Here is a 12,892-nt window from a genome sequence, read left to right as displayed (position 1 = left end):
GCCAGCAGTCAGCCACAGTAATGATGTGGGAACATACACCAGAGGGGAGGTGTCCTAGATGAGCATATCAGCCTTCGTTTGCAGACCTGATCTCTAAATACAGGGCTTTGCATCAGAAATTTGCATTTGAGAATACAGCAGGCAGAAGCCCCTTAACAGATTGTGAAGCTGCTGAGAAGGATCATTCTTCACCCCTGGTTTCTAGCACAATAAACACAGCAGACTGTACCTTTGTTGCAGGCAGCGTAAAACGCTTCAAGAACTTCATCAGGTAATTAGTAGACCCAAGAATTTGGATTATTTTGTGTTCTGTCTACTGGGTAGGAATACCATGGCAAAAAGGTATAAGGAGGAATTACTTAGCATACTTGAGGAATATGTGTCAGAAAAGACAGAGTCTGGTCTTGTTTGGAAACGGTTGTTACAAACTTCTTTCCTTTTGTGGCTGATGGTGCTCTGTTTGTTTCTTGCATTTTTTAAAATGACTATTATTTGTTGGTTAATTTACCCCATAATTTCCTCAGTTGTAATTCAAATGAATGCCTCCCTCCACCCCCCCCAGCTGCTGAGGAAAGGGAGGATTTATTGCTGCTGAACTTGCACACAAACTGATCATAAATCTGGCAGATGTTTTTTGTTTTTAGCACATTGGGAATTTTATTGACTGCTTTCCTTTTTCTCCCCCTATTTTTTTATTTCCCTGGAAGTAAGAGCTAGATGCTGCGAGGGGGAAAATGCTAACATTGGGAATTCAAAAATTTCTCTCTCATCATCTGTTGGTGTCTTGAAGGGCAGAGTCTTGGAAAGGGTGGTCAAATAGATTGTGCTGGAAAGAGGATGTGCTGTGGAAAGGCACTAAATCATGAAGTAACTATGCATTTGGGTCGGGTCGTTCTGTCCAGAGTAATTTAGCTGGAAAAATCCAATGGAGTTCATTTACTGAGGTAACTTCATTTTATAATATATGTATTGTCTCAGCTCATATTTTTACCTTTAGCAAGAAGATGCGTATAGGAAGAAGAAACCTCAGGAGAAGAAGGAAGGAAATGTACCAAATATGAATTGGAATAGAAATAGAACGTCTAGAAAGAATAAGAAGAAGAATGTTAATATATCTACAAGGTGTGTATTGCCTCACCAAATCATGAAGCAATCCGGAGCTGCTGTAATGTTTCCGCAGGTTTTGCATAGTACATTAGGCAGGATTGCTTTATCTATTTAAATAAACACACTTTAATCCTGGCCTAAGCCTTTATTTTTATGAATGTGCAGTACTAAGTATCACCAGAAAAAAAAAAAAAGTTTTTCCATTGGTAAATCTGAATGTATATAGACACACCCCATTCTGCATAGCAGTGGTCGCTCTCCGTTATAGTCTGGCATTTGCTGTCTCTGAAGTTTGGATGGTTAGCTTCCTTTCCATTGTGCATTGCGTGGATAAAATCCAGTCGTGTATTCTCTTCAGTGAAAAAAGGAAAACAAAATTGTTGAAATGATTCTACCTTCAGGAGAATCATCTACTATGTTGAGTAACTGAGGGAATGTTGTCGTCTTGTAGTTTTGAAAGAGGAAGAGAAATATGTAGAGAAGAGGCAGCAGCTTGCATTTTTGCCATAATGATTAAAAAGATTAGAGCAGCACTAGGCTCAAAAGAATATTGAGAGCATCTTGGGAAAGTAGGGTTTTTTTTCCCCCTGAGGTTTGTTTAAATGCATTTCTAAAGTCAGCTGTAAACTACTCAATTATTTTTTCATATTTTTAAAATCTAAGTTGTTTGGATTGTTGTTAAAAAATACCAGTTATAAACTGCTGCTAGAATAGAAACACTTAGGAGGAGAAAATCCTCCTCCTTCTCCTCCCCCAGCCCTTTGAATTAAGGTCATGATCCTACAAAGCCTTCACAGACTTAATTTTTATTGCAAGTGGTCCTATTGAGGTCAGTAGACTTAACAAGGAGATTGTAAATCTGAAGGGGCTGTTTTAACTCATTATAAACAAATTACTACTCATTGTGTGGGAAGTCAGCACATGTATAAATCTTGGCAGGATGCACACCTTTGTAGGTAGGAAGGATAAAAAAACGGAAGTGAAATACTGAGATTTGGTGCCTGTTCCTTGAACTGATTCAGCAGTTGCTACTTTCTGAGTCAGGATGTAATAATTTCCTTCCTGTAAAAACTTGACAGCTGGATTTTATTAATTTTCCCTTAGTACTCTCTGATTATGATATTGGATCCAGATATTTGAGTTTTACTAGCAAAAACTTAAGATGATGGTTTTATTCTAGTTACAATTATGCCAGTGAAATAGACATAGGTCACATTTTTCTGTGCATCTAGATCTTCATACAGTGCTAGGCTGTGCTTACCGCTATACCATCTGATTTCCTTCTGCAAGTGTATTAGAGAATGGAATTAAACATACACACATTGGTTTGCTTCTCCCCCTGAGAAGTAGTAGTCTGTGTGATGGGATATTGCATTTTGGGAAAGGTTTTTTAGGTTTCTGTAAAGTTGGGGAATAAGACTCCTAAACCTATTCCTTGCCTCCCATCCTGCCTCGATAGCTGTGTGAGCTGATGTGTTTAATGCCTGAAAAGGAAAAATGCAGCTGAAATGTAAAATGCAAACATATTTCTTTGGGTTGTATTAGGGTCCCTGAGCAGAGTGAGTTGAAGCATATGTGCAGTGAATATGAAAGGCCGGATCTGAGAGCGAATATTGGAATAAGAGCCTGGTGTCCTCAGAGTAACGGGGAAAATTGTAAAGCAGACCAAAAAGCTGGGAGCTTGTCTATACAAGGAGAAACAGGTACACAATCTTAATTGTCTTAAACGGGGGAAGAAATGTAATGTGGTTTTTGTGGCAGTAGAGCTGTATTCCTTCCTTGAGAGACTTGTGCTTCTCTCCCTTTCGAACCCTGACATGAAGAGGGCAGGCCTGGCACGATGCAGTGCCTGAAATAATACCTGCTCACTTCTGAAGGGCTCCGCATGCTTTCTCCGCAGGGTTGGTTGGTGGTGCAAATCAGAAGATGAATCAGTCTGAAGCCATAATCCATCAGTCCCGGGTGAAGGACTGACAGTCTGCTTGTGTGTTCAAATTAAAGCCGGTATTAACTGAAGCGGCTGTATTGTGAAGGCCACCTTTAGAATAGGCAGGTCATTTTTAAAAACCACCACTAGCTTGGGTACATGCTTCCTGCCTTTCTGTCAGGATTTTAATCAGCTGTTTTCCCTGGCTTTTGGGAGGAGGAGGGCTGAAGAAGGTATCAATGTTTATAGGATTGTCCTTTGCCTCCCTGATGAGATAATAAGAAAGGAGCATCTATCACTTACAAATTAATTACTTGCAACATTTGTCATTGCTTTCAGTATGCATGTTCCTACAGCTAGGATATGCTTCATGTTTAAAATATTAACTATATATTTCAAAGAACAGTACGGTCTTCGCATTTCAAACTATTGCCTCTAACTGCACTGTACCCTGACTTGCATTCATTACAGTGGGGATGTCATGTAGGTCATAAGCTCCTCGTGGCAGGGGCTGGCACATTTATCTTGAGGCTATCAGTAAATATTATCTTCTGCCCTATTGTCAGAGAATCCGTGTAAATTCATGTTTCAGATGACTTTTCACTGAATCTTCATCTGAAAGACTTTCTTAAATGTTTTGTGTTGGTTTGTTTTTGCAACCTCTTCAGAAAGCTTTTATCAACGGTCCAAAAAGAAGTGTTTGGAGAAGTTCTGTTCTGATTCAAGCTCAGATTGTGGAAGTTCATCGGGAAGCGTTCGTGCCAGTCGTGGGAGCTGGGGTAGCTGGAGCAGTACCAGCAGTTCAGACGGAGATAAAAAGCCCATGATTACTGCCAGGCATTATCTTCCATCCAGTAAGTTCTGCAAATATCACCTCTGCACCACAGTGGGCAGAGTTTCAGCCTTCCTTCTAAATGGAAAGGGGTACTGTGGCACGGGGCATGTAACTTGCCTTTTATAGTTGAGAGCACCTCTCAGAAACACAAGGAGAGATTTAAAGAACTTGGTACTTGAAAAAATGTACCAGAAGTTTTGTGAAGACAAAGATGAGCTGTCAGGCTACGGAGAAGTTGTCAGACTCTGCCCTGAGGAAGCTGCACAGTTGGTTTTCATGCAAAGATGGAAGAACTGAGAGTCACTAGTCAAAGCAATTTCTTCCTTTGCATTTATGTTTGTTAGAGTTACTTAAGAAAATGCACAAATGAGGAATGTGTGAAAGCAGGATCTGAGGATGCTGTGACTGGATGGCAGTATTCAAGGCATAAGTAGCCAGGAGACCTGGGCTGCTTGACTATATGAGAAATGGGAACTGTGGTTCATTACTGCAGTTTTTTGAATGCCTGAATATCATTAAAATAGTTGAAAGCCTAAACCCTGTCACCGCCATCACTATTCAGATTGATGTAGTACTAGAAGTAAATTTTAAAGAAGGTGCTGAAGTGACACAAGTAAAACCAGCTTTGAGTACCTGAAAAAAGCTGTTTAGAATAATTTAAAAATGTGCATGTACTTACATGTGTGTTTTTGTATGTATAAAACTTTATCTTACCAAAAGGTATAGTACATGATGCATCTGAACCTGCGATCTAATAGATAATGAATTGTGTGCACATGAGTTTTTTGTTTGTTCAAATTCTGATGCCTCTTAAAAAAAAAAGAAAATTAGTCATTTCAAATTCAAAATTAATTTAGTAATAACAAGGAACCCCTCCATCAAGAGTGTGGTAATCACTTGTAAGTCATAAAATACATTTAAGACCGTGTGGAAGTAGATAGCACGATTTGGAATAAATGCAGTTAGTGATACTCCAGTCTGAGAGAAAACTTGGTTAGCACTATTGATGAGTCTATTTGTGTGTATGTATATTCTGTGCATACTTCTTTTTTTAGGATCTTTGATTTTCACAGTCGTTCTTTCCTTTAGGAGAGAATATTTCACAAAATGATTTTCCATCTGAAACTCCTATCACTTTAAATCTGTCTCATAACATCTGCAATACCAGGTAAAAAATTTGAATCTACACCTCTAAGACATTAAAGAAACACCACCAACTTGAAATCTCATCTCATTTTGACAAATTATACCTACCTGTTGTCTTGTCATTTTTTTGTGATCATCTAACTGTACTTTCTAGTTGGAAGAAGAACCTTCTTCAGTAGGTGAAAAGATACATGCGAAACGGATTATATTGGGGAAATACGATAAATGCTTCCAAATGTAAACTAAAACTGGGGAAAAAAGGAAATTGTTTTTCCCCTCTCATTTCTTGCAGATCTTAGCAACTTACTACATTTCCATTAGCACTTAGTTATATTAAAGTAATAATGGTTTTTAAAACAACAGGTGGGAGTGAGACTTTCAAGTTGATGTTATTTTTTTTAATGGGAATAATGTTCTCCTAGGATACACAGCATGAAAATTGATTCCCCCCCCCATTCCTTTCTACCTCTTTACTGTAGTAGAGATAGCATCTACAATTTTTATTACTAGGAGTCCTCATTTCACTTCTCATTCATGACTCTGTTTTCACTAGCAGCAATAATTTAATCCTTTTTCTCTGGGATTCTGGTGCTTGGAAATGTTCCCTTTTCACTCATTTTTGACTAGTTTCTTTGATAGGGTTTGATGAATATGAAATCAATGTTCATGTGTGCCTATGTGTCTTCATGCACATAAAAGTAAACTTGCCTGAAAGTTGTTGGGAGCATTGAAACATTATGAGAGATCCTACTCATCTTCATGGACTATAGCTTGTTTTCCAATTTTAGAGAAGAGCTGTTGAATTAATTTGCAATAGATTAATACTTGGATAATAAAAGTGCAGTAATTGAGATATATTAATTTTATTCATTTTGCATGTGTAATAAGTAGCTGGCTTTTAATTCGGAAAAAAAGCTGTTAAAAAAATTGCACGCGGTTGTTCAAAATAAGGAAAATCAGGAAAGAAAGTGGGAAAGTAATAGCAAACATGATGTTGATTAGAATATTTTTTACATCTCTGTATATTTCCTTGTAAATACTTTGGATTATGAAACATAACAGTGCCTAGACTCAAGAAATTAAATTTTCTTTTCATTCAGCAGAGACATGAACAGCATCCCCCAGTATCCTGAAACCTTATGTCCGAATTTCACTGACATAGCTGCAGATCCTGACAAAAATAAAGGTCAGTTACTTTATTAACAACTGAAGCTGCTTTTTGCACACTTCGTCAAGCCATTTCAGTCATGTTGCTAATGACAGTTGTATACACCAACTTGATAGACAAGTTGTTACTACAACTTGACTAACTTCTAAATAAATTAAGAGCAAAGATAGCAAACAAAAGCTGATGACCTTGACATTTTTTGCTGCATCTTCTCTGTGTGAAGACAGCGTTTAGCTTTCAACTCAATGTTTTAGGTATTTTTTGTTTTTTCATCCTCTTGCTTTGCACAGATTTATGTCCAAAAGTAATGCGGTTGGGAGATCAAGAGCACTGGTTGCTGTCTTTAAAAGAAGCTCGGCATCAAATCAAATATGACCATTTTTCTCTCTAAATTTCCACAGTTGGGACTTGCTGTCTTTGAAAGCAATAATGAATGAGGTTGGATTGGGCTGTTAAAACTCTTTGACTTTTCATTGTTTGTATCTCAAAGGAAGTAATATTAACTTGTTGAGTGGGATTCACAAAAGCAACAGGCTATCTGGTGAGGTAGAATTTGAAAGCTGGTTAGGACACGTGTTTCTTTGGGCAGCAGAACTGCCTGCTCATGACTGTCCCTTCTGCTGTAGGTTTAACCTGTGTCTGGTAGGATACAAATGCTGATTAAACTTTTTCTGCAGTAGCAATATGCATAATATCTATAGTGTGAAATAATGAAATAGAGCTAACTTTGCAACCTTTGTCTTGCGGAGACTGCTAATTTGGATTTTTTCCTTTCTCCAGCTCCCTGTTCTCACAGAGTTGATAGGAACCAAGTATCTGTGGGCCGTCAGGGCACTCAGTCCATAGAGAGCAGCACAATGAGCGTCTGCCCTGGGGGCTAAATACAGCCATAACGGGTTCATGTGTTGTTTGGCTGTGGATGGCTCTAGTCTATTAAAAACCCAACCCTGTTCCCGCTGCATTCGTGCCGTTGGATATCAGAGATGGTTACTGACTGGTGGATGGGGCGAGGGGGAGGCTGGTGGGGATCGCATACCTGCCATCCGTCCTGCTGTGAGAAAGGGTGCCACCTTGGTACTGGCAGCTGATGACTTAAGGACTCTTTGTAGGAATATCTTGCCCTGTTTTGTTGAATTTCAGCTTCTCGGTTCAAGTCTTTTTATATATATTTTTTAACAAATAGAGATTTTGAGATTTGTTTAAAGTTGGAAATTATCACAAAAAAACCCCAATTGGTTATTAACTCTGGACTTTTTATCTAGCATACAGTCCTTATTGTGGAACTGAGAATAAAGTGTCATTGCGATATTCAGAGTTTGTGAAGCCTCCTTCCTGTTGTTCTGCATTTCATTCCCTTTTCCCTTTTTAGGTCTTTACCCAACAGGGGACTTGTGGCCTGCCCAGCCAGTCTGTCTGACAAACAGTTTAAACTACAACCTTGAGAATAATATACCATGCATGATCCAAGAAACCCCCTCTGTCCACAACAGGCAAGTTATGTTTTATGTAAACAGCATGGATAACTCTTTGTTCAGGTTGTTGTGATGCAGAGGACTGCACTTGAGCTTACCTTACAATATTTGTAAGGCAGGTGATAGTTAAAGTAAAATCCTTGCTTGTCACTTCAATCTTAGTTCTAGTTGTTTATGCTCTTTCATTAGTACATCATGATTAATTTTGCTAAGACAAATTCACTGGTGTTCCTGCTCATATGTAGATATTCCAGAACTTCTTTCAAATTTAATTAAATACTTTTTGGAAAGCTTTTAATTTCTTCCACTTCTTTTGCATAGCCAGTCAGAGGGCCTGGCTTTTACGTTTGTTTCCCTCTTGCTAAATACATAGCTTCTGTATGTCACAGTGTGTGTTATGCAGTGTGTACTCATGTTAAATGGCATGAACAGTCATTGTTAAATAAAGGCAAATAGTCCAGTCTGAAGGTGGTGTAAGGATAAAAGTTGGTCCTTTTGAGGTTCTGTGTAGATTTGGGTTGATCTTCCTGTAGTAATGAACTTGAGTAATTTTGGTACTTCAGGCTTTCCACACCACAAATTTTACTAATGAAAGATGCACAACAAACTAATGAGAAGAAATACTCTGCCACCACATAGCAGTGAAATACGGCCAGTTCTTCAGGTCATATCCTGTCATCTGAAATGACAGAGTGGTAACGGGGAAATCCCCAAGTGATGGTCTTGTGATCCCAACCAGCCTGCTAACCTCCGTTCTGTCGTGTCAACAAACTGTGGCCCTAATGATTGGGAGCAATGGCCAGCAGTCTGTCCGACCCTTAAGTCAGATAAAATACATGATTTGTGGCAGATTCTGTATTATGCGACTTTGCTTTCATACGCCCATCTCAAGTTGGACTTTATATGCAAAAATTCATGTAATTATTTATTCATATGTAGTAGTGATAACTTACTATAACTTCTTGCCCAAATAGTAAAACTGAAGTAGCACAACTTGACCTGAAATCCTTTTATATGCCTACCTTGTCGGGACTGGGTCCAGACTTGGACTTCTTCAAGCTCTCTGCATAGCAGGGCTTGTTTCACTTCTGGCATATCTTTAAGAATTACTTTTCATAAGTCTTCGTGAAATTATGAAATTATTTTAATTAAAACAAGTCCTATCCCTACAAATTAATGTGTTTAACAGGACTAACACGTGTGGTAGGGAAAGTAGAAATCTCCATTTTAATTGCTATTCTCAAGCATTCAAACGCTTGAGAATGCGTTACGTTTTCTTCTATTTCAAATCGCATTATTTCACTTTATATCTACTGTTTCCTTGGCTGTGGAAAAGAAGTACAATTATTTTCTTTTTACAGAGGAAGAAGTTGAACCCAGTTAGATGTTGCAGGACTCTGGTAGCTGTTATTACAAGTTGTTCATCCTTCCAGAGGAGAAAAAGCTCAGTAAGAGAATCACTGTGATTACGTAGTGGCACAGAGTAGATACTGGCAGAATTGGCAAGTGGAATGTGAAAAGCCTCATCATCATTTACAGGCGTTTTTCATCCAACAGCTTCACATTAAATAAGTATTTCTGAATAATTTTCAGAAGTTCTGCAAATTGTTTCTCACAGCAGATTTTTTTTTTTCTTGGCACAGCTTCATTGACTGGAATGCAGCTTGTGACAGCCAGTTTTCCAATATGTATTGTCCACTAGAGATGAACGAATATGGTGCTTTCCCAGAAGGTAAGATGAAATAAAGCTTATGAATTATCACTGAGCGTGGTTTTTTCTCTCACGTTTTGTAGAACAAAAGGCTGAGCTTCTCTATAAACATCTGGGCATTCATTGCTTAAGTGGACTTTACAGTTTCCAGCTGACTGGATGTTCTGTAGGAATAAACAGTGTCTGCACGTGGCGGATGAGAAGGCTCATCTTCGTATGGAGTTGCTAAGCCTGAAAAGCCAGTATACAGGACTCTGTCTGAGGGGGGATAGAGAGAAATGCTCGTGACCACAGTATTACACAAATCTTTTTGCACAATTTTCTTTGTTTCCCCTCTGGCAGGCTTCTGCCTTCCAGTGTGTGAAACAGAAGGCCTCTTGTGACCAATTATCTTTCCAGGCTAGAGTTTCTTGGCTTGGGAAGCACACTGGCAGCAACCTAGAATTCTTTAGCAATAATTAAAGGTCAGGCTACAGTATCACAGGCAGCATGGTGATCCCTCGGGTGCTTAGAGCTGAGGCGTGTTGGCAGTGAAGCCTGGGTAGGCTCTGCCATGCACGTTCTGTGGCTAATAAAGACTCTGTTCTCCAGTAGAGAGATTGCCAATTCTTTATCCCAACCTCCTGATAGCAATTTGTTAGTGAGTCCCTAATACAGAGTGGTAGTCTTGTTAACAGAAATTGTTATGCTTCGCTGCTGTGCTGCCCTGAAGGTGCCTGAAGTCACTGAAGACTTAGGTTGGTTCCAGCCTGGCTCACTCCGAGAAGATTCAATGTTCCTCCACAGAAATGTTAGTAGTGTTTATATTGCAAAAGCCTTATTTTGTCCTCCTGCTTTTTTATAAACTGCAGAAAACATGAACTACCCCAGTGGCTTCCCAGGTACTGCAGCGGTGCAGAATACAGCCTTCATTGACCAGAACTGTCCCTCCACCTGGAACGCGCCTACCAACATGCCACCTACCTGGGAGCCCGCCAGTTATGTCAACTCCACAGTGAGTATTGTCATTGTGAGGTGCTGCCTTCGTGTGCCTCTTCAAAGCCTTCCCAGTGCATTTCTGTCTTTCCCCTACCTGTTGCTCGCATGTTCTTCATGAATACTTTAAGTAGCCTAATGTATGTATTTGATGCTGGCATTGGTAGCATGGCTTTTTCCCAGTTGTTGGTCAAGGTTGTTACTTGGATGCTTGTCTGTGAAATTTTAAGACAGATCCTTTTGCCTGAAAATCAACTAAAATCATCTTACATATGGAAAAACATTTTGGACTTACATAGTCTACTGAGATTTTTTTCCTATCAAAATCAACCTTTCCAGATGAGGGTAAAACACAAAAAGTGTTGACAGCAAAACCCAAAGAGATTTGGAAATTGTAGAGCTGAATGGACAGCTGCTCTCAGTGACTTTGACAGGTTTTTTTGCTAGGAAATCCAAGTGATTTAAGCTGGATTTGTGCAGATTTCTGAATGCTGACTTTGACTTGTTACACTCTAGACTAGCCATGTTTATGTCATCCCGTCGTGCAATGTAGTGACTTAAGTTCAAGGTGGTCTTTAATTGTAACCACCTTCTCTTCTGTTCATATTTCAAAATCTTCTATTTTGGAATTTTATTTTTTTTTATTTACACTAGGTTTATTTTGAATAAAACTAACCAAACAAAGCAAGAAATATTTCCAACTGCAAAAGTGAGAATTCTGCTGTGTTAAGAAGTGGCAAAACTGGTAGAAGACTGTTTCCTAAAAAACCCCATGGCTTTGTTTCATATTTTATTCAGGAATGCCAGGAAACACAGAAGGTAGAGATTGGAAAATACATTAGATAATTCAGTTCATTTCCCTGGTGAGCTTTTCCCTACAATACATTTCAGTGTTTCATTCAGTTTTAAAAGTCCCAAGACTTCCATGACCTTCTCAGAGAGACTTCCTCGCAGACTAACACATCTTGCCCTCCAGGAGGTTCTTTATAAGCTTTCAAAATTTTCTAACTAAATTCCCTAGCACCCAATTACAGTCTCTTTTCCATACTGAATATCCCTCTCTGCTCCCAGTGTGCATAGTCTTTCAGTACTGACACATACTTCAACCTTTTTCTTGTCATTTCTTAGGCGTCCTTCTCTTTTAACTCTCAAAACATGCATGGTGCTCTTCACGTGTCTTCCATTTCTCCCTGATTTTTCTTAACAGCCTGACCAGAACTGAATATTGTGTTCCTGTTACAGTAGCGTCAATGCCGTGCAGGGAGGAGCTCATATGGCTTCATTTAGTGAAGTGCCTTTGCACACACACACTGCGCTGCTGTACTATTTTCAGCAGCCATATTGCTTTGTAAACTCGTGCAGTTTTCTACTTGTGTGTTTCCTAAGTTCTCTGCATAAATGCTGCTCCCTCCCATTTAGTACGTTTTCTCTGGCAAATGGTCCGTTTTGCAGTTTTCCGTGGTAATTTTATCTTGCCCTACAGCCCTACCTCTCAAGCACCCGAAGCTTGTCTCCAATGTCTGGACTTTTTGGTTCCATCTGGGCACCTCAGAGTGACATTTATGAAAACTGCTGCCCCGTCAGTGCCACGACGCAACACTCGACCCACGTGGAGAACCAGGCAGTTATGTGTAAGCAGGAATACTATCCAAGGTTTAACCCCTTCCGTGCCTACATGAACTTGGACATATGGACTACAGCAGCCAATCGAAATGCAAATTTCCCACTTTCGAGGGACTCGGGTTACTGTGGAAACGTGTGAAAGGAATTTGATTTAAAAATGTGAATAAAGATGCTTGCAATTTTGATTACTAGAGTAAGCTGGTTGTTGAATAGATTACAATGTTGGTGGATATTTTGGCACTTTTGTATTGAAAATAAATTTTTTTTTACTGAAGTCTGAGCATTCAGTGCATTTTAAAAAGCAAAGCATATTCAGGACGCTGTTATTGTCAGGTGAAGGCTATAAATTTAAAACTCAAATATTTCAAGAATAAGGACAGTATTAGATTCTTAAAAGCGTCCATGAACCTGTACTGCACATGTTTCTTCTGAAGTTTACATTCTGTCGTATACACTAGGAGTGGTTTAGCATTTGTAGGTACAAACTTATACCCATAAGTAATCGCATCTGTACCAAACAGCAACACTGCGGTCCTACCTGTTGATGTAGATCAGAGATTTTCCAAGTGGTGCCACTCCTACTGCTGACATAGTTATTTGTGGGTGTAAACTTCTTGCAATAGAAAAAAGGCTGAATTGTGGCTTATTTGTCTGGCTTCAAAATGTGAGCTGTCACTTGGATGATGTTATGCTTGTGCAGTGTGGGTGAATGGGCATTTCTGTCAGGAGCTTTTCTTGCGAGTGACTCCTGACATTTTGTGTTTATATTTTTAGCCTTCATGTTGCAATAGCGTTCTCAGTGCATTTAATTGCCCTTGTTTAAACTGCTAAAGCTTGAAGTGGAACAAATATTTCTTTGAGAGCGGAGTTCACACCACTCTCCAAAGCAGAAGTGCATTGTGTTAGCTCGTGTTATGAGACTGAATCT

The 12,892-nt window shown here is 39.2% G+C and overlaps 1 protein-coding gene across 1 annotated transcript in view; it reads left to right on the top strand.

Moving 5' to 3' along the window:
• TMEM131L (transmembrane 131 like) overlaps positions 1–12,194 on the top strand; it is an 81,975-nt gene extending 69,781 nt beyond the window's left edge. Inside the window, exons 27-35 of the mRNA XM_059818212.1 lie at positions 998–1,122; positions 2,653–2,810; positions 3,703–3,888; positions 4,959–5,037; positions 6,119–6,201; positions 7,553–7,673; positions 9,299–9,387; positions 10,218–10,360; positions 11,825–12,194. Of these exons, the coding sequence (XP_059674195.1) occupies positions 998–1,122; positions 2,653–2,810; positions 3,703–3,888; positions 4,959–5,037; positions 6,119–6,201; positions 7,553–7,673; positions 9,299–9,387; positions 10,218–10,360; positions 11,825–12,103 (1,263 nt within the window). The 3' untranslated portion in view covers positions 12,104–12,194. The remainder of the gene's footprint in view (positions 1–997; positions 1,123–2,652; positions 2,811–3,702; positions 3,889–4,958; positions 5,038–6,118; positions 6,202–7,552; positions 7,674–9,298; positions 9,388–10,217; positions 10,361–11,824) is intronic.
• Positions 12,195–12,892: the final 698 nt, after the last annotated feature.

This window comes from Gavia stellata, chromosome 5 (assembly GCF_030936135.1).
Source record: "Gavia stellata isolate bGavSte3 chromosome 5, bGavSte3.hap2, whole genome shotgun sequence".
NCBI lineage: Eukaryota > Metazoa > Chordata > Aves > Gaviiformes > Gaviidae > Gavia > Gavia stellata.
This window is presented reverse-complemented; position numbering and strand designations above follow the sequence as displayed.